This window comes from Eurypyga helias, unplaced genomic scaffold (genome assembly GCF_000690775.1).
Source record: "Eurypyga helias isolate BGI_N326 unplaced genomic scaffold, ASM69077v1 scaffold7699, whole genome shotgun sequence".
NCBI lineage: Eukaryota > Metazoa > Chordata > Aves > Eurypygiformes > Eurypygidae > Eurypyga > Eurypyga helias.
This window is the reverse complement of record NW_010272696.1, coordinates 37345-59423: the sequence shown is the minus strand read 5'-3', so window position 1 is coordinate 59423 and position 22079 is coordinate 37345. Positions and strand designations below refer to the sequence as shown.

General features: G+C 39.7%; 1 protein-coding gene across 1 annotated transcript in view; it reads right to left on the bottom strand.

Annotated features, from left to right (window-relative positions):
* Positions 1 to 1545: 1545 nt before the first annotated feature.
* Positions 1546 to 22079, bottom strand: part of CFAP58 (cilia and flagella associated protein 58) — a 56387-nt gene continuing 35853 nt past the window's right edge. Inside the window, exons 15-17 of the mRNA XM_010159209.1 lie at positions 7486 to 7605; positions 5865 to 5998; positions 1546 to 1669 (exon numbers count right to left, since the gene is read on the bottom strand). Coding sequence (XP_010157511.1) covers positions 1546 to 1669; positions 5865 to 5998; positions 7486 to 7605 — 378 coding nt within the window. The remainder of the gene's footprint in view (positions 1670 to 5864; positions 5999 to 7485; positions 7606 to 22079) is intronic.

Genomic DNA, 22079 nt, shown 5'->3' with positions numbered 1-22079 from the left:
ATTCTTGGAGTCTAACAGTGCCACTCTCATTCATGTGAATTAATAAATGTGACTTTGATGATTTATTTCAGTACAAATTACTTCTCACTATCAGTAAGCATAGCAGAGTCCAGCTCTAGGCTAGATACTCAGGACCTTAACAAATACCAGCTTTTAAAAGCTTCAGTAAAACCTACTTGGGGTCCCATCGAACTCAAGTGCCCATGTCAGTTATTCTCAATTATTCTATCAGGACATGTCAGGTACACAAAAGACAGAATTCAGACAGCTTGACTGCCATGAAATGATAACTAGCATAATGCACTCGACAGAGAAAAAGCAATAATAGCTATTTTGGGAACAAAAGAAAAACACAATGGATCTGATGACTAAGTGTTCTGGTCCCCAGAGTAAAAGCAAAGTAGATCCCTGTCATATTTAACTTGATTCCTTTGAATTAAACACTTCCATTAAAAGTTTCCCACAGTAGCTTTAATATTTAATTATGTATTCCACCAAAGGAAAGAACAAAATCTTTGCAAAGGGTTTTTTTGTGCATGTGAAATATTTATCAGCATATCTCTTTGGACAAGTATTTTTATCCCCCAGGCTGGGAAAAAGCTTCCATGTACAAATCAGTTTCAAAACATTTTATTTTACAGCTTGAAAGTTTTCTATACTTAAGCACCTCATGCTGTGACTTTGTTTTTTCACTTGTTAATGAATGGTAATTAAATCTCTTTTGGCTGAAAAGGTTGGAGGGCTCCTGCTGTATTACAAAAACAATTTCTGAAAGTTACAAAAATGCCCAAGTGTCTAGAAATTAAAGAACAAACTTTGCCATGTTTTGAGTTCAAGTTTAAATCGCTTGGAAGGATTTATGTGGGAGAACAGCATGTCCCAGTCAGTGTGTACACTCTCTGCAGCTGAACAGACATAATTATGTCACTTTGTGTCTATCAGAGTAAACAGAATCGCATTCTTAATAATGTACATTGTGGCCACAAACTTCCTTGATCTTACTAACAACTGTAGTAAACGCGGCATAAGCCCTATTATATACTACCTGCACAAAGAACTGCTACACGTGTACATCTAAGTGAAGACTTGTTAATTTTGCATTTGCTCAGCAGGGCTTGAAACAGCAGCCTATTAATTTTTCTTCTTTTTTGTTTTCTCATTTCTTTCAGGTGCTTTGAGTCAGAAGATAAATGGAGTGCGTGCTTACAACAGAGTTAGATAAAGGGGAAATAAACACATATTAAGGCATTTTGTGGTGTTACAGTGCTAAATAGAAACACAGTATTAAAGAAGAAATACCTCCATGGTCTCTGCTATTCACTTACACCAGTTCAGGCTTCTGTTGGCATCACATGGGCAGATTCGGTCCACAGTTTGTAACCTAAACCTACATTAATTCTATCATAAAATGCCTTTACTTGAAGTCAATACAGTAATTTCAGAGAGAAAGTTGATTCTGAATTTCTTGTAAAACTACAGTTTCTCAAACAACCAAGTACAAATATAGTTCAGCAAGAAACTGGGAACAGGAATGTGATGAGTCCATCACATTGCTCCAACTTTGGGAAGGGGTCTGCTGAGAGCAAAGCCCCCTCCAATGAAGCGAGGAACATCAGACCTGCGGCGTTGAAAATCAGGCTTCGTGTCAGTCAAGGATTTCTCCTTCTCCCTATAAACAGAAAGAAAGAAAAGGAGAATACATATTTCAGTCTGCAGGCCAGTGATGTTTACCAACTGAGGAAATCTCTGTCCTCCAAAGTTTCTTTAATGCAACCATGTATCAAGAGATCATTACAAAATTGTTGATTAAAGCCTGATAGGCTAAACTGCCAAGACTAGGTGTCGGTTTGGATCTAATTACAAGCCTACTGATGGTTTTTGGAATTATTAAAAATTAGAAATAAATGAGCTCTCTTTGTGCTACTCCCCAACATGGTCAGAGCACCTCATTAGAGCACGTTTGTCCACGAGCTCCGTGACTTCAGATTTGTAATCACCCTCCCATTCTAGCAAGTATATGCCTGTTTTCAAACAGCCACATCCATCAAAGGCAAAATGGGGAGATACTACTTCTTTGTTGAATTCTAATGAATAAATAGTGTTACTTGTCTTCCCATTTTAAAAGAGTTCTAGTGATAATTACCCTGCCTGTGACATTTGCAGAAAACTGTGCTGTGGGGGCACTGATGGCCCCAGGAATTTGCTCTATCTGAGGATCCAGGAGGGCTTGAATTTGATGGCCTTAGGAGGGAACAAGGCTTAACTGGTTCCATACCCTCATGGGGTTGGGGAGGTATGCACAGCAGAACAAACACAAAGGACAGTATTTCAAACGCGCTGTGATACACTTGGAGGTTTCAGAGAAAGGTCCTGAGATATTTAAAATGAACGAAGTGGAACTTTACGAAGTACTAGTTTGTCATAACAGCAGAGGTCTCAAGGCTTTACAAAGAAGGTCAGTCGGTTCCATTGCTTTCATTTTACAGTCCTTGAGACTGAGATGCAAACACAAGTGCTACCAGGCTTTTGCAAGATCTTGTCACATTAGCACCCTTTCTCTGTTCCCAGTAAGGGAAAAGAAAACATTTAATAGAATTAATACTTTTTTCCTAGTCCCTAAATATCTGTGTTGGGAGAGAAGAAAGTTCTGAGAAACCCTGCAGGATGACTAGTTATGCTCCCTTTTCCAAATTTAACCCATATGGAGGTGGGAGAATAGGCAAAATATGGCACAGATGAACTTAACCATGACATTTATAAATGTTTTTAATTCTGTAATGTGACAGTAGTGGATGTGCCAGCTGACAGCACTAAAAACTAACATGCTACATTTAGATGGCTCAACCTATCTCACTACTGGGCTTCCAAATTTGGGGAGAGAAAATGATCCAGAGTCCATGCTCATTCTTTCTTCATGCTTCCATAGAGACAGCCAACAGATGTGCTCATCAGTATGGAAAAATCTGTGCAGCTGAATACTGTAATATATTATGCAGAATTAATGTGCAAGCAACCACGTGCAAAAGCTCTGAGTGACTACTGACATCCCTCGGTGCAGTTATTTACATATATAGGCCTGCAGGATCAGGTCTCTGGTATGGATTTAAGCCTCATATTTTCCCACCAATCATCGTCAAGATCAAACTGGAACCCTGATGCTAGAAGCAAGTAGCAAAAGTAGTGAAGCAGAAAAAGTGCAAGGAGCAGAAGGAGAGAATGGGAAGAAGGAGGAAAAGAAAGCCTTAAACATCTGGGAAATGCAATGCTTTCAATTCACAACCAAAATCTTAAACATTGGATTTTTAACTTGAACACAAAACAAAGCTAAATTCCCATTGTCACTCAATATATTCCCTCAGCATCCCATGGAAAGCTGCATTAGTTCAGTATCAAGATTTTAAATCACAAACCAGAACTGTCTTGTGCAAATCAATAAAAGCTTTAGATGATACCTTTGTGTGAGGTTATCTGAGAGTATTAATTCTCTTTCATGGCAGTGGAGTCAATAATGCTATTAATGTTATTGTCCTGACAGGATCCTCTTTTTTATTAGCAAAACCAGCCACATTTATTTCAGACATGATGTTAACATTAGCCAGCACGATAGAGATCAAATCAGTGCTTTTGTGTCAGCTGGGAGTTAGAGCAACCTGAGACTCTACGAATCAAATGGCCCTGGCTCTTTGGCTAGCATCTACACACCCCGCAGTGCCTGTCCAGCCCGGTCCAAGTATGGAATGGCTGTATGTACCAGGTGAAGGACTCCGTGGGGAAGGATCTGACTGCACAACAGTTTCCCTCTGTTGCAGAGAACAAAAGGCATGCCAAGCACAATTGGTAGTTTGGAGAAGGAAGGCTGCACAACAAGGTTCTTTTCTTTGCACTGCTGCTGGGCAGTGCAAAGCGCAGTCTAGAGATTACATAAACTGCAGATATCCAGGACTGATATGCCCAGTTATGCTTTGGGGTGTGCCTATCCTACGAAGCAGGATGTGGTCCAACAGGTTTGATTGGGCAACAAAACAATGAGGGATGGAGGAGAGGAAAGCCCAGCACCTGGCCAGCTCTTGGCTGCCACAAAGACAAGGGAAGTGCAAGTCAGGGCTGACAGCACAGCGCTGGAAGCTTCTGAGCCTGAGGCAGGAGCAATGAGATGCTGTTGTCCTGCAGAAGCATCACTAACAGCATCTGAATATACTTCCAAAACACAGATGTCACAGCGACACCACGCTCATCAGAACCAGTCATGCCTGCCCACATGAACAACCACCTGACAAGCTGCACTAATGGCAGATATCAGATCCTGAACCTATAAACAGCGTAATGAGTCCAGCACTAATCGACCAGCACCACGAAATTCCATTCACCGTGTATGATTAACAGACCCAAGTTCAGTCACCACCACCTCGCACAGTGTTTTTGTTTTACTTTGAAGTAGTTATGTCCCTAGCAAGTTGGATTTTTTCAATAGCTATGACAGGAATTAATTCTAGGTAAAATATAACAGCAAAACATGGGTGAATTTCTTCTCATCTGATGAACAGAAAGGAATATGATGCCAGGGTCCAAAATGGAAACATTAAAACTATTGTGAAGATGATACTTAGCTGCTGGAAATGGATTATCAGGCATTATGGTAGCCTCACATATTGATCCTAAAGCTCCAGGAAGACCATTAGCACTGCACAATTGTTGCTAATTCCAAACATTAAGGTAACATTATGCCATTTGCAGATGGACAAAAGTCACTGTTTATCACTGACTATTTTGCTAATTTAGTCATCAGAACTGTTTGCTGACTGAAATATGATTAAGGAAGAGATAGATACAGCCAGCTTTGAATTATATTCAGCAATGTAGAGAATGGTTGCCTTTGGTGTGTGAGGGACAGACTGAGGATGGAAAGGGATGGAAAGACAAAAGATATACACAGAAAAACTTGGTAACAGATCATGTCACCTGACTGCAGAAATCTAAGATCCTCTCTTTCAAAGGAAGGTCCAAAACTCCATTTTCAGAAGTGACTAATAGTTTTGATGTCCCAGCTTGGAGACTAATTATCAGAATAGTCTCATCTCTCAGCCTCTGCAAATTAGGTCACTTTAATGGGTCAGAACTGGGCAACTAAGATCCTAGTCATTTTCTTTCAATCAAGAGGAGCAGCCGAATGCGCTCACTTGTGGACTGAGAGTAGCAGGGAGGTGTCATCAAACCGCGATTGGTCAAGGAGAGATAACAGCTACCTACAGGAAGGTTCTTAGGCCCTACTGTCAAAAGGGTAAGACATCTGACAAAGCCAGACTCTGAGCATTGCTCACTTTCCTCTATCTGGCTGTAGGAAGAGAACAAGAAGCAGATGAGGAATGTTCTTCCCTGCAACCACCGGCAATGATATCTGCTGCCAGAAGGGATAGTCATCAGGCACAAGTCCCACATTTTGGAAACACAACCAACATTGTTCTTACACCAGGATTATGTAGTTACACCTGAAGAAAGGTTGTCCCCCATATAGGAAGCTGTTTCACTATAAATAAAGCTTGTAAAATGCACTGAGGTCCTCATAATGCTCAACACGAGAGATCAGACACTAATCTGTGTCCCCTGGTCACCACCTCATTGGCATGAATAATTTAACTGGACTGCAGAACGTCTCTGCTGGATGTTCATGTCCTGACCATAGATCATGGAAAATCTAGACCTGATTTAAGTACTATGGAGGATAACATTCAGGAAAATTAGGCAACAATATTATATCACCTCAGTCAAATTTGACCACATTCTGTTCAAAAGGCTAAAGCACGGTCTAAAAAAAAAATCTGGTTTATGCAGAAAGTTATATAGACAAAACTGTTATTTTCCCATACTTGGCCTGTTGTTCCTTGCGTTTCTGAGCCAGATATTTCTTTTTCACATTCAGAAGCTCGTTGGCAAGTCTTTCGTTTTCATATTTGTATTTCTGGCTCTGTGATTCATACATATTCAATTCTGAGGACAAAACCTAACAAACAAAAGGCAAAAAGCATAAGCAGGAGATGTTAGTTTCATTTACATGTAAGTTAATACTTTTACTAGCACTTTTTCCTTTCACATTTGACCATATAAGACATCACTATTTTCCACAGCATCTCATTTTCTGTCATGATGTTTCATTTGATCACCTATGCTCACCTAAGGACAATTTACAAAATTAAGGCTATGCCATTTGACCACAATAAAACATGTAAAATATGCCCTAAGAATTATGGGAATGGTGTTAACACATACATCAGCTCTTCATGTTCTGGGACATAAATCTGTGTGAAAACCCAAATTGAAGGTATTAAAAAACAATAAAGCAGGGATTTGTTTAATAATAATGGGTTTTATTCACAGGGATCCGCTTTGTTACATGAAGTAATTAAATCCACACAGCCAAAGTAGTACCAGGCAGTGTAAATATGAACACAACGCTGCTTCCCTGTGAATCACTAAACTTTAAAAAAAGGGGGAGCATGCCTAGTCTGTTTTCCTTCTTTAAGGAGAATAGCTTGACCTGGCACCACAAAATGGCATGCAAGCCAGTATGCTACAGCACACTGTGCCTGAAATACACAGTAGCAATTGACTGCATTAAGGACAAATGGGAACCGTATGGAAAACTTCAAATCACATTCAGTTTAGCTAAACTTTGGCTTCTATTTTACATTTTCTACATTGTTTTTCTTCTCTGTGGAAAGCTAAGATTTGCATAACAGCCTCTTTGTTTCCTAAGGGCCCATCTGCTCCTGCATTTTTTTCCTCATGGTTAGTATAGACGTGATTATGATGCAGTGAACAGGAGATGATGACTTCAACAGAGAGAGAAGCTGTAGAAGTAGATGAACTCCTGGGGAGACTGATCTTTCATGCAGACAAGAACAAGGGAAGATCAGCTTATTCTATCAGAGAATCACTTTTTAGTATCTTGCTTTCAAAGTTTCCACAAGATTCCTTCAGAACCAGGTAATCCCTTCTAGTGGCAAGGGGTTAGGACAGGTTACAAATAAAAATTGCAAGTCTAAGTGTATGCATTGCAAGAGAAATAAGAATTTCTCAATATATTCCCACTAGTTTGTTAAGAGCAAAACTAAATGGTTTTGACTTACTTATTAAAGATCTTAACAGTTCAAGAAAAGTGAAGGAGAATAAGCTTAATGAAAAACTGATGGCATCCCAGAATGCCAATGTACAAAAAGCATTTACAGCACTGTGCTGCACACTCGTATTCTAATAAGACTTTTCCTCTATTTTAATGAAACAAACTAGCATAATGTAAAAGAATCTCTTCTACTGCTGTTGGTTCTCCCTTGGGACGATGCCATATTAATCTTGTTTGCCTGATCTAATATACTAAGGTATGCACACTGATCATTGAAAATCTTCTTGAAGCCTCGCTCCCCAGGATCCCTTGTGAAGTTGTTTTGTGATCTGGCAGTCTCTCAGCCAGGGATAAAGGGCATCTCTTACTTTCAGCTGTTTAGTCTTCTCTCGGAGAGTGTGTCGGTAGAGCTGCAACTGTTCTGCGGCTTCAGGCCCAGGCTGCCGGGCCAAGACATGCTTCAATTCCATATACAGTTTCTCCTTTTCCTAAGAAAAAGAGGAAGAGCTCTTATAAAACCAATAGAGCAGCAGCACACCCTGTGATGAAATCAACCTCACTGAAAAATGCAACTCAATCAGGAAGGTATTTGCAGAAACAAATCTGCCTGTGTGTCAGTCTTTCCTCACTAGCCATAAGGTATTTAAAGTTGTTGTGATAGCAGTGGGAGAGCTCATTAAGAGAAACATTCAGCTACTTCGAACCACAAATGAAATACTCTTAAGCACTGTCATCAGTGAGCATGCTCTACCACAGTTAATGTAAAACAGTCCCTGGAAAAGTATCCAGGGATGGGAAATTAATTACTGTGCTTATTGCATTCTTCTTATGAGACACACTGCCTTACATTAAGGATCATAGCTTTTCCCAACAGGATGTGAGCAGGCTATAGGAATGTCAGGGAAGGACTGTACAAAAGAATAACTCTTCTTCCAAAGAAAGTGCTGCAAAACACATGTATGCACAGACACACACACACAACCTTTCAGTGTAACTGCTGGGACACTGGGAAAAGGAAAGAAAGTAGAAACAGCGACAGCTATGACTAGCACAATTACCACCAAATAATTTCTCTTTGTCCTGTGTCTCCTCTTCCTTCATGCTGGAACAGTATACTTGTGGGAATTGGATATAGCCATGCCTGAACAGAAAACACGCCATGGACCCACTTACAGCTTTCTATACTGAGAGGTTGCTTTTTACTGTGTTTTGAGGATGTACTTGGTTTTAGTCTGAGGAATAAAGCACTGAACAAAGCCACCACAAAGCTTTGCATGTTACAGTATTTTTAGTATCTACCCTGCCAGACTAAGATTGTTATTATTTAACATTATTTAGCAAGATCCCACCCTTGTCTGGTATCTGGAGACCTGGAATTAACAAGGAGGGTTATTTGACTGGAAGTCAGAGTAGCAGACACAAGATTTAACTGAAGAAGCTAAAAATGGCAAGTAGGAGTTAGGATAGGTGATTATTTACACTGATTTTGACAAAACTATTTTTTGCTGTCATTTTTATAAGCTCTGTCTACAACTCCTACCCTAGAATTCTTCTACTGATGTGGGAAATTGTTTAGCCTGGAGAAGAGGAGGCTGAGAGGAGACCTGATCACTGCCTACAACTACCTGAAAGGAGGTTGTGGAGAAGTGGGTGTTGGTCTCTTCTCCCTAATGACAGATGATCGGACGAGGGGGAATGGACTCAAGCTGTGCCAGGGGAGGCTTAGATTGGACGTAAGGAAGAAGTTCTTCACCGAAAGGGTTATCACGCACTGGAACAGGCTGCCCAGGGAGGTGGTGGAGTCACCATCCCTGGATGTGTTTAAGAGACGGGTGGATGAGGTGCTGAAAGATATGGTTTAGTGGCGGACAGATACGGGTGGACTGGATGATCTCTAAGGTCTTTTCCAACCTAGTGATTCTATGATTCTATGAAATACCACATCATCCAGAATTGCTACATTCGGCATTGCTCAGTGATTGACCCAGGATTTTCAAAAATGGCTTGTTATTTTGAAGATGTAAAATTCTAGTTGTCCAGTGTTCGAAAGTGTAAGGAGTCCAGAGATTTTAGGCCTCAGCATTTTCCAAAAACCGTGCACTATAATGGGCACAGGTTGGGACCCAAAAATGGAAGCATTTCAAATCATAAATTACTTTTGTGAGATTGCCCTTAAACTCTGAATGCTACTGAGGAAAAGTTCCTTATAAATGAAGTTGTTCACAGTTTATCTTTGGAAAAATCAAAACCTCTCGAGACTGAGACTGAAGTTTGCATAGGTGCAAACACTAAATTGAGAATTTGTTTTCAGTAGGGAGTTGTTATGTCACTACAAGTGTTTTCTACTACCACCTTTTCTTCACGAGGAAGCAAGATTTTACTGCAAGTTAAAAACAACAGCAAAAGAAAAATCTGCCTTGTCAAAATCTGGCTGGTCAGTATTAACATTCCACCCCTGAAGGTATCACAGGTTTGTATTTGGTAATTTGGATAAATATGGAGCAGTTGATGGATTGAAGGTCTTATGTGCAATTGTTTTCCAATTTATTTCTCTCCTAACCCTCCACAAGGGCCAACCAAGCTCTTCAAACATTGTGCAATGGTGTGTATAATAACCCCATTTAGAGACAAAGCGTGCAATTCTATTATAAGGAGAATCTATCTTATGCAACAGAGACTCGTTAGCTGTCCGATGTATATTGTCTCCATAATCCAACAGAGGCAGAACCAGCTGTCTTATAATGCATATCCTGTCCTTCGTTGCTAAGTGCTGTCCATCTCTTTTACATCTAGTCAATTAATTTGTCACTGGGTTAGAAGCACCATATGTCAGCAAAACATTAAAAGAAAATCCTGGATAATTCTTTCCTCATCAGCAAAAGTTTATATTCACAAGTCGGCATTTCTGTAATTTCTGACATTTTACCCAAGGATGAAAAAAAAAAATCAATTAATTTTAAACCAGCAACCATTAGAGTAAATCTAATTCAGTCACAAGGTGCCTGTGATACTACCACCAAAAATGCATTGCTTACAGCAGATACTTTCATCTCTACACATAAGAAATCAGGAAAACTCAGGGAAAAAAATCAGCACAATAAGCAAAGATTTTGTCTTCTACAATATTGTAGCAATATTCAAAGAATAGACAAGCTCTGCAATGTGTATTACATGCAGATATTTTATAAATAGCCAGATAGAGCATAGAACATGTGGAAAGGCCTATAGGGTTGTTTAATGTGTGAGTTGTATTCAAAGTAGCTTTCAGTTGTAGTGCATAAATTAATACTCGCAGAAGATGGATCTGTGTTTTGTTTTGAAAACAAGTAAAATGCATGTGCATTCCTTAAAATGTCTGAGAACCAAATGGGGCTGGATGGAGAGAAGGTATCCTGACACTGACAAGAAAATCATGTCAGCAATGATGATTAGCAGTGTGGCAGTAATTCAAAACCAAGAGGAGAAACTGATCTGTTTGGTGCCTATTGGAAGTCAGTCAACACTATTTTATCCAAAGTAGAAGCCAGTAAACTCCATTTATTTCTGTTGGTGTCTGCGCAGATGATGCTGGAGACAAAGCTACCTGAAAACCTACACCCATTTTGAAGGAATAAGTCTAATCCATCATACCAGGTATAAGATTGTTTTCATAGAATCACAGAATGGTTTGGGTTGGAAGGGACCTTAAAGATCATCTAGTTCCAACACCCCTGCCATGGCAGGGACAAGTTTTCTTTGGCTTGTTCCAGACTGCCTCCCCTCCATCCTCCTGTCAGGCTGCAATCACAACATGCATCTTGCCAGAGTTACACATTCTTGAGGCGAAAAAAACTGAGGGTCACAAACACACTGTGAAGCACTGCTCTTCTCGAGGAGGTGAAGGGAGATCTATCAGGTCTCACTGTTACGCCATGCTGTTAAGCCTTCACCAGAGAGAGGTGCATATCTTCAGAACAAGTCTAGGACAGCACCAAAGCTTTTAATGTGATCCTTCCCGTGGTCAAATTCCCATGGAATTCAGCAGGTGTTTGATTGTAGAACTGAGCCCATGATATCAACCAGCTTCATTGGTTTATGGCATGAACTGAGCCAAGCTGCTGGTGGAGAGATGGGAGTACATTCATTTTGTGTATGTAGGGCACACTGGGAGACTCAGATTGAGGGTTGCAGGCATTCTAAAGAGAATTTCAGCACCTCTGAGTACCTGCTGTAAAAATTATGTAAATAAAACACCACATTATTTTTAGAACAGCTCTTCCTATCTTAGATTTGTTTTTCAGGGGAGCTCCAAGGAGCCCACAGATCTGCCTTTAGGCTCAGCCATGAAAATATGTTTCTGCATCCCTAAGTTTTTTTTTGGGGGTGGGGGTGGGGATTGTTGCTTCCCCCTAAATTTAACTAGCTGCTGAGTCAGCCAGAATCCAGAGTTCTCCTGGCCTGCTTCCTCTACAGCAAATTGAGAAAAAGTGATTTTCTTCTGCAGAGGACTAGTGTGTGTTTGGCAAATTTCAATTGATTCTTCAGGACTCAGTGGTCACGGGTTGGCTTGGTCTACAGCAAGAACAATCACTTTTGCCAGCACAGTGCTACTTCAAAAGAAGCTATTGCTGCTGATCAGCACAGCCCAGTCTGCTCCTTGTTCCCTGCCAGAGGGACCTTCAGCCCCATCAGACACATTCCCAGAACGACACCAAGGCATTTCACTGCTTTGACAAGGAGTGGGAGGCAGTCAGCAATGCTGGGATAGACCAATGCACCCAGTATTAGCTCTAAAGATGAGACTCCACTTTATGTGATCTTCTCCCTCCCCACAACCCTAGGAAACTCCTGAAATGGCCCATCTTGTTAAGTTAGCCCAGGGTACCATTCTGAGACAGAGACGATGGATGACCATACATTTAATGAAGATGTATACACAGCAGAAATAGGCCATGAAGTCCCAGCTTGCTCATTTTTATCAGCTTGTCTCTCTAAGTAGATAATTCAACAAATTTACCTGGCACAGCAGCACATCAACAGCCTTCTCCACCAGACCTGCAAAAATCCTATTGTGCACCAAAAGCTTTCTATCACACAAATTATTAAACAACCTCCACACAAAAAAATCCCAAACCCTTTGACTCAGAGTAAATGTAATTTATGTCAGCTCCTGTCTCCAGGAATTGAACTAAAGAAAAAAAACCCAAGAAGCTGAAGATGTAGAGCATAATGAGCAATGTAGTGTATGGTGGCAAACCCCAAAATATTTAACCTAGCTAAAAATCTTTATTTTAATTGGTAAGGTGGAGAAAGCAACACAGTAACTCTGTAAGCACACTACAGCTCCTCATGGCGTTGGTGAGGAAAACAAGTCAGTCAACGTGCCATGGGGGGTTTCTTGTTTATTGGCATTATAACCAAAATGTCAGCACTATGCTGAACTCCAGAGCCGTTTTGTTTATGATGCCATGCAGCAGCAGAGCATCCTTAAGGGGTTGTGGTCGTTTTCAGAAGTGTTAAACAGGACACTGAAATCTGAATTAAATACATACATAGACATACACATCTAGTCATAGTCATTTTGCCTGTATAAGCTGCACACTTGTGTGTATGTGTATATCTAACAGTAGCTGTTGGCTCAGGACATCTATGATTAAAAGTTTTATGAGGTGTAGAAAAAATTAGCATACAGTAACCTTCATGAATTTTATAACAATAGGAGAGAGTTGCCTCCAGCACTGTAAGAAATATGCAGTATAAACTTTCTCAATAAACACTTTTCAAAAGCTGCTGCTCGGTCTTGTCTATTCCACATCCATCAGCAAACACCACTGCAAGCATGCAGTTCCCTAGAAAAGCTTGTATTTTCATCACCAGCTAGGCCCTCATTTAACTGGCCAGTGTGAGGTTTCTTATTGGGCACATTAATTCAGGTTTGAGACCAAAGTCCTTTGACAGTGCGGCAACACTAACACTGCGTGAGGGGCTTGGGGTTTTCTTGTTAAAATGCTGACATCAACTTGAAGGAAAGGCTAGGATCATTTCCTTGTCTGTGGTGAAAATCGCAACACTCTAGATAGAGTTAAATTAAATTTGTCTTACGACTTATCCCCCCAGTTGATAATAATGCTTCTCAAAAGCAAATCTTTTTCCTTTAGCATACAGCAGACTGCACCAAATTGACTGGCATTTTCAAAACAGCTTAATGAGAGAGGAAATAACAACTCAGAGCATCTTCTAAGGTCTTCACCCTTGACTCTTTTTTTGTAACAGCAAGAGCTGAATGTTGCATTATTACCATCTTCCAGGAACAGCAGAGTACAAACATTTTCAGCCAAAGCGCAATTGCAACTTATTATTATTTTTATTATTATTGCTAGGTACTCGTACTATTGTATTTTTATTAGTAAGTGTGTGGAAAAATGTGGCGTTTTTTCCAATGGACAAAGAAAGAGTTTACATATCCTCCTCTCCTTTCAGCTCCTGAACTCTGAGACAACAAGAATAACAATCTATCAGAAGAAAATGGCATGGATGCCCCTTGCTAAAATAACAGCTGCAATTCCCTTTGTACTATTGATATTACACAGAAGTTTATAAAATCATTAACCAGAGTAGCTGATTTAATCACAGTGTTTATACTTTACATTGCAGAGGATGACCAACTGATTATTCCCTGTTCTTCCTTACGTATGAACAGGAGCACACATGCACCTACATACACACAGAAGAAAAGTGAGCTGTTCCTTGAAGGCAAGAACTACCCATGACACGGCATGGATAGATGTAAATATTCCAGCTATTTCCACAGTGCCTGCAGTTTGACAGTTGTACTGAAGAGAGCTCTAAACAAACCTTTGTTTCACATTCTAGCAGCAGCTTGTCTTAAAGAGTTCTAGAGGAGATTCAGAGGTTGATACAAAACTTATCAACAAGGCATCCAAATATACTAAGTGAATAGGTCTATAAAGCAAACAGTGGGAAACCTTTTCCTAGCTAATAATTACTATATACAAGGTTTCAAGCACAGAAGAAATTCTTCTATTTGACTTAAAACCTCTGTATTTTAATGTCAGTGTAACAGCATGTATTTTAGCTATTCAATAGACATAAAGATTTTAAAAGTATTAGACCAATCAAAGGAGAATTATCACAGTTCTGCTGTTAATGATTAGCTGTTCCTGCTGGCAGAGGCTTGGAATGAGGATTCCCAGCAGACCCAGCTTGTGCTCTCACTTCTGACTGGTCTGACAGATGACCTTAAAGGGTCAGAGAAACTGCAGAGCTGCTTCTAGAAATACCTATCTGTAAGTTAGGCACCGACGTCTCTTTAATCACCTGCTTGACTTAGATCTTTAGATTTCCCTGAAAGATGAGAGCACTTAGCTTCAAGTCCTTTGGTATTCTGGAATTGCTACCTCTGAACAGCTGTCTCAAAGTCAAGCCACCACTTAAACCTACAAATACCTGTCTAACAAGGCAGTAAAGCCTACATATGTCTTTCTGACAGGATAGCAGAGTTTCCCTGCATATGCCAAGTACCTCAGGGAACAGACTGTGGTCTCCTGTTACGCTTTGAAACCTATTAAGAAACAACAGTGCATCTAAGAAAGACACATGGCAATTCTGAAATCATGAATGTTTTAATATATGGCTTCCTTCAGACACACGGTAATTAGAGCTGACCCTCTGCTATCCTTCGAGGAGTTCTGTTTCATCTCTCCCTGCCTGCTTCTTAAAATTCAAAGAAATAGAAACAGAACTTAGGGAAAGGGAAAGAAAGCAAATCCTAACCTTCATGTAAAACCAACTGCTGCCATCCCCTGTTTGAGATTACAGCTATATTTACTAAAACAGTCACAGGAAGACTTGAGCTCTCAGCCTAAAGGATTTGGAGCAACCGGCTGACTGATGCACCCTACTTGGCAGTTTCCCCACACGGGGTTCATGACTCCTGTGAACTCAGCAGTTCGTGTCTGGCTGTCTCCAAGTGAAAAATAAGGAACGGGGTTCTTTCTATACCTGTTTGTGTCCTCAAGTGTCCAATTGTAAGTTACCTTTTTTTAAAAAAGCCAACACAGTGACTAACTGCCTGCCTTAGCATTGCTGCATCTTTCTGCATGTGTTTTCTCAACAGCAGCACCATTCACACTCCTATAAGAATGAAAATAAGTGATCTGAAATAGATAAAATCTAAGCTGTCTCTGTGGAATGTCTTGTTGTTGTTGTTGGGTTCTGTTGTTGTTGCAACTATCATACAAAGTGATAATCCGTCACTGATGGGATGCTGTAGACTGTCCATATCTTCCTGCAGAGGGAGGAGCAGAATACCCTTGCCTCAATGGAAGAACACTTGCCAAAGGATACACCTGAAAAATAAAGATCTGCAGCTGGCTCTGGGCCACACTATGTAATATGGTTTTGTGAATGTATTGCTATGCTGCTGTTGTACTCCTCCAGTATTTTAACTTCTCCAGCAGCTTCCGGATGGCTGACAGTCAGTATCAGATTGCTAACAGCACCGCAAAGTTTGTGCATTCCAACGCGTTCAGTCAGCACAGCAAGCCATTTACTTTGCTTTAACAAGATAACTGGTTGATTAATATACTTTACCCTGGGGTGTGCAGCAGATTTATTTCCTTGCTAGATACATGCTGAATGCAGGAATGAGGAGTAAACAAGTTTGTATTCAGTTGTTTGTTATTTACTGGAACAATTCCTGAACATTTTACTCAAGCTTTATTCTAGCGAACTATCGTTGACGCTAATGGCAATTTTAACTGAGGAAGAACTTCAGAAATGGGTAGTCTTACAGAATATCTTAATGCCTAATGACACAAGGTATCCATGCTCAGGATTCCTGGGTTCAAACCAGATGCAGTGCATATGAATAAAATACTTTGGTGATGACTGTTTCTGCTTTTCTGATGCAGGTTACAGGTAACAGTGAGGTACCTTGGCTACCTACATGGCCTCCTCCTTTCAGTATCTGACTGCTGTTAAATCTTTAATGTATTTATGATAAAGTACTGCTCCCAGACAGGACAGTGATGCTCTCATTCTACAAACAGGTCTGGACTCAAAGAGTGGCTACATATATTGCCAAAATTCACTAAAACTCTTGGAAGAAGCACAGAAATGAAACTCAGTCTCTCAGGCTTCCAGGACCACCATGCTGAGTAAGCCAATACATCTGATCTTTGCTTTTCAGAAATACCAGGGCTAGACTACAAGCAGCAGTTTAGAAGGGTGGGAGAAAAGTCACAACCATAAACCACAGTATACTTCAAGCCAACAACCTCTCCCATGCATGCCAAAACTCATGGGCTGGGAGTACATGTATTAGAACGTAGGAAACATATCTATACTCAACATGCATCTATCAAGGACTGTATTTGTGTAATTAAATCAATCTTGCATACGTGGAAGGATGGCCTCTGATGACCCACTAGAGTTCTCTTTCGAGCTCAAACTCAAGTAAATATATCAATTCTCCTAAAAAACTTTCAAAACAGATTATGCATCCATGTGCATTTGCCACCTATAAACCCTAAGAGATTTTTACTCCAACTTTTACTGCAACTTCCTTGTCTTTGGGACATTCAAATGGCATCTGAATATTTCTGACTAAAACATTATTAGAGCAGCTAAAATGGTGCAGATCCACAGAAGTTATTTTGATCTATTTTATTCTAATTTCTCAAACAGGTTTGCACCTTGCTTCTGTCCAAAACCATTTATCACTGGAACTGTTTTGTTTATGAGGGCAGTGTAGTTCCACAAAGATTCAGTAAAAATTAAACTCTTCCACTAAGAAAATTCTTCACCAAAACTGTTTTGTTTGATCACTAAGTAATATGATTTGCTTCCCATTTCCCAGTGCCAGTAATATTTGCACTATTTTTATTGGAAAATTACTTTCTTATTCTAAAGAGCAATTATCTTCACCTAATGAAATTAAAGTGATCAGCACCCTTCTTGTCTGGTGTTTGTTGTTTTAGTGATCAGCACCCTTCTTGTCTGGTATTTGTTTTGTTGTTTCCTTTTTCCCAAAATCCTGTTTAAACAAATGGACCCTAAATTAAAACAAACAAACAAACAAACACAAAGCAGGCTATTTTTCTGGGAAGACTTTATTCTCTTCCATTTGAATTGCAACATATGTGGGAGGAGGGAACGAATGTAAATGTCAATGTGTTTTTAAGAGCAGTTTTATCATGCCACAAGATTCTATAGCATAGAACATCTTCTAATTCTAGATGGACTGAGATTAGAAGGACTAAAATAAACTAATGCACCAAGAGGCGTATTCAAAATAGCAGAAATAGAAGTCAGCTCCTTTCTGAAGAGAGCTAGGGCAAAATCTGAACATCCCACAAATCCATGTTGAATTCTTAAAGCTTACACAAAACTTCCAGGTAGATATGTAGACCCTCAATAGGTTCACACAGGTTACTCTTATCTCTCCTGTTTATGAGATGTGATTACTTACTACCTCATGAGAAGATTGAATACAAGCCCAGGTAAGTTGCACCGAGAATTAAAACAATGCTGCTACAATTTGCTCAGAGTGAGTGGTTCTACCCTACTCATAGAACCATACTGGATACACAATCAGTTAAAAAAAAAAAAAATTGGAAAAATAATATCAGTGGCATCATGCCACAAGAAAGCATTTTTCAGCTTTTTTTTCCCTCCATGTCAGGAACCGTTTGATCGATGGTTAGAAGTTTTGCCAGCTTAGCTTTCTCAGTCAGTGGTGCAATTTCTTTGTGCTGACATGGCTATGCCAGCTACTGGCTATGCAATTATATACAATTATACTGGCAAGAAAGTCTTCTGCCATTCAAGAGCTGGTATAAGCTAAATCAGAAAACTGACTTTTTTTGCCAGTAGGAATGGTACTTTTAAGCACAGAAAAGACCTAAAGCTTAATATACTCACCCCTTTAATTGAGGGCTGAGAGAACTGCTAGCTTCAGCCACGAGATAGGGCATTAATCCAGTGCTTCCAGAGGAAGTAAAATCCACGAGGAAATAGAGATAGAAAAACGCCAAGTCCTACTAAAGTGTAAAAAGCCAAAAAGAAAATGTCCCTTTTCATTTTCGGGTGGAAAAATCCCTTCAAAGGATTGACTTTATATATAAATGATAAAGGAGCAGTAAAGAAAGGATTGTATTTTGGCAGTGGATTTTGCAGTTCACCTGTAAGTTTCAGTGTGCACAAAGCCCTCTCCCAAACTACCTCTGCTAAAATCTCTCTAAAGGCAAGATGTCAGAAAAAAATAATGGGCAGGTCAAAAGAGACTCTTAGAGATTCCACAGTCATTAGGTTCCTGTAGTGAATTGCAGTTATTTTTATGAAAATAGACAATTCTGCCAAAAATTCCCCAACTCAGACTATGTACTGAACATGTAACATGTAAGTAGGTTATGCTCTCAAATCCAACTAGAATCTCAACACCAAAGATATACAAATGTCAAAATTGAGAGGGTGAAGTAAATCTCAGCCATTTTGAAGTTGTACAGATAACATCTCAAATAAAACTGAACTGGGCCTTAAGAGTACCAAAATGAAGGCAGGTAAAAGGGGTGTATTCTCCTGTTTTCCCTAGCAGGCTGTCCGATGACAAAATCTCCCACTCAGCATTTGAGCATACTTTACTGCACTTCGTGCGGTATAATGGAAGCTACATGAGCACTGTGAGAACAATGAAGAACCTAACAGAAGCATGCTTCACGAAACTGCCAGTCTAGGGAAAGCAATGATTTTCAAGAGGGCCAGGCTGTCATGAACCAGGCTGAAAAAAATAATACAGGATTGAAAAGAACAGTATTTTAGATTAAAAATGGGCAGAAAATTTTTGTATAACAAATACATGGAAGCAAATCCCATAACTCCTCCATTAGCTGGGAGAAAACTTTGATTTCAGTAGCTGCCAGCCTGCATAAACCCACCTGGTAACACACTGTTCTGAAGCAGATTTCTTTATGAAACTATAGTTCTAGCTCTCAGAAATAAAGGTGATGATGTATATGTTCAGACACTATAGCAACAAGAATCTCAAACTGGATAGAACAGCTCTACTACCAAGTTAGCACAGATGAAGTAAAACGTGCCTATTTTGAGTGTTTAGCTAGCTATTGTTACTACTGAATGGAGTCATGTCTCTAATACATTCATTCACACACCACTATAAGAGTGGAAATGATTTTATTCCCTTTTTACCTGATGTGAGGCATGCAAAAGCTAAGTAACCTGCCCAAGGTCACAGAGGAAGTCCTTTCGCTTTCTCCTCCCTGTTATCTTACAATACCTGAAATGAAACCCTGCTGATTTATACTGGAGCCAGCAGCATCTCCCCTGCTCCTCCTACTCTCTGTCAGTGGGACCATCAGTTCTTTGGGGGGATTGAAACTTAGCTCAAAACTTGGCTCAGCACAAGGACATGTGGGTGTTCTCTGGCTGTAATCTGTGAGTCAGATATATGAGCTAATCATGTCTTTTGCCCTTGCACTCTTTGAAACTATGAGCTCAAGATGGTTACAGACTGGAAACATCATATTCTGACTGCCCAGTCCCAGTCTTTGATTGTTGACAACTTAAAGCAATAGTGATTAAAAATATACGTGTACAAAAGAACAATGCTTTCACTACGACATGCGAGGCTTAAATGAGACATATTTGCCTTTGCCTCCCTCCACAAACAATCTTGGTTTCACACTCATTTTTACATTTATGAACAATTCTCTAAGATGACTGACATCGGAGGTAACTGACATATAATCTGAATCTTCCCACAGTTATCCATTCTAAGATGTGCAGCTGAATAAAATTCTGCTCAGTCAGACATAAAATCAAATTAGAGGAGTTCACTCTGAAGAGAAAGAACTTAATTTGAAACAAATAAAGCAGTGCATAATTCACTTTTAATGGGATAAGTTCCTAAAAGCACACTAATCATAATCCTAACAAGGTAATATATTACAGTGCGAGTTTACCACCTCCCTGTTCAGTACGCAGGAGAGCAGTAAAGTTTCAGTCACATGAGGGATTTGCCCCACATAAAAAGTGAGCGAGTATATTTTTTTTCAGTCAGGATTTGTTCAGCAAAGCACTTCTGCTTATTAATAATTATACCTTATGGCTATACAACACATTTTGCTCATACCACATGTGTTCACAAAGACCTTCACCCATCACTGAAATCCTTTAGTTAACGCACAACGTATTTCTCCACAAAGCCCTGCAGTATTACTCAACGGTTCAGAAAACAACAAAAACATGCTGTATCTTTCAACTGCACAAATTCAGAAGGGAAGTAATGACTCAAACATGGAAGTTGGCTAACCCTGAAGTAACATTTCCTATGTTTGGCAAAAATGCCATTGGATTTTTATTGGCCATAAGTATTCAAGACCTTGGTTTTGGATCTGATTTTTAAGACAGCATTTTTCATCAGCACAGCAGCTCACAACTGTGAGAATGCCTGAGTTAAAGGAGAAAGTATGACCATTTGCTTTGCCCACACTTACTTGGTGTATGAGAACTAGTATGTTATAACCCAAGGTGCTGTGGCTAAACAGCACAGATATACCAGAAACAAGATACAATTTCTGTAGCATGAGCATCTTTCTACACCTTTATTAAAGTGTTCAACTCTGAAAAGTCATTCTAAAAAAACCAACATTCATCAAGTTGCATATTCAATACCTCTCAGTAAATGTCTGACACAAAAAATGTGCCCTGCTGACAGGTTAAGAAAGATATTTTTGTACAGGATTTTAGAGTCAAGCTGGGTTGTTCCTGTACTGTCAGCAACCACAATTTTCTCACTGAAACGTGGCGAATCATTCTTTTAATCACATAGCATGGGTTGTAGCATGCTTTTGCAGCTGCATCATTTTTAAAGAACTAACAGGTGAGAAATAGTGAAAAAGCTAATAAAAAGGATCTGATCAAATACACACCAGGAGCAGGTGAAGTAAGCAGATGCTTTTCTACATGACTCTATATACTCTGATCCTTACTTAGCAAAAATTTCCATTTATATATCCAGCTCATCCTGAAACATTGTTCCCTGCATAAAACAGCTTTTACTTAAAAGACCATTTGGAAAAAAAAAAAAAGTAACAATCAGAAGACATAACTACAGTGCATATAATACAAATGGAATGATTTTTTCCTTATACAAACATTATGGCTCTGCATGAGGATGCAGCAAGGTGAATACCCTACAAATCAAACTGCAGGTTGCTGACACTGGGCTCAACCATTTCCAGACGTGGGTTATTTCTAAATTCTGAAGGTGTTTTCAACACTCAATATTCAATCCATATAGGTTTTACACTCTATTTTATTACTACACTTTGATGTGAGGGAATTTAAGCTACATAATATGCACACACAGAAATCATGGACACATATACTCACAAGCTTCACCTTCAACAAATATCCTATCTGACAGCACGATGGCCACACACACATAAACCCGGTTATGTATGGCAAGGAAGAGATTAAGATCGTCTTAAAGCAGATGCACACAATGGCTATGCCCTTGTCACAGGGCGAGTTGTGGATGAGGATAACTGGGAGGGAGGAAGTGTGACTTAGGCAGGCAAACACAACATGGGTAAAACTATTACATTTGCATCCCACAGCTCCTGCAGCCTCTGACCCTGAATACGGGGATGTTACACCAACTAGGCACACGCCAAACCATCAGCAATTCCCCTAATCTTGCAGGAGCAGGGATTGACAGAACTGAGCTGAGCTGATTTTCAGAAGAGACCCACAAAAAAAAAAAAAAAAAAAAAAGGTGTTGAATGCCTTTAGGCATGAGGGGATTCACCAGGATGATATAAAAAAAAGGAACCATCAGACCTTGTAGGGGAGCAGTGCCTTACACACTGGCTGTTACATTGACCAGACAGCAAACTCACTGAGGAAAATGAATTATATTGAGGAGACAAAAATTACAAAT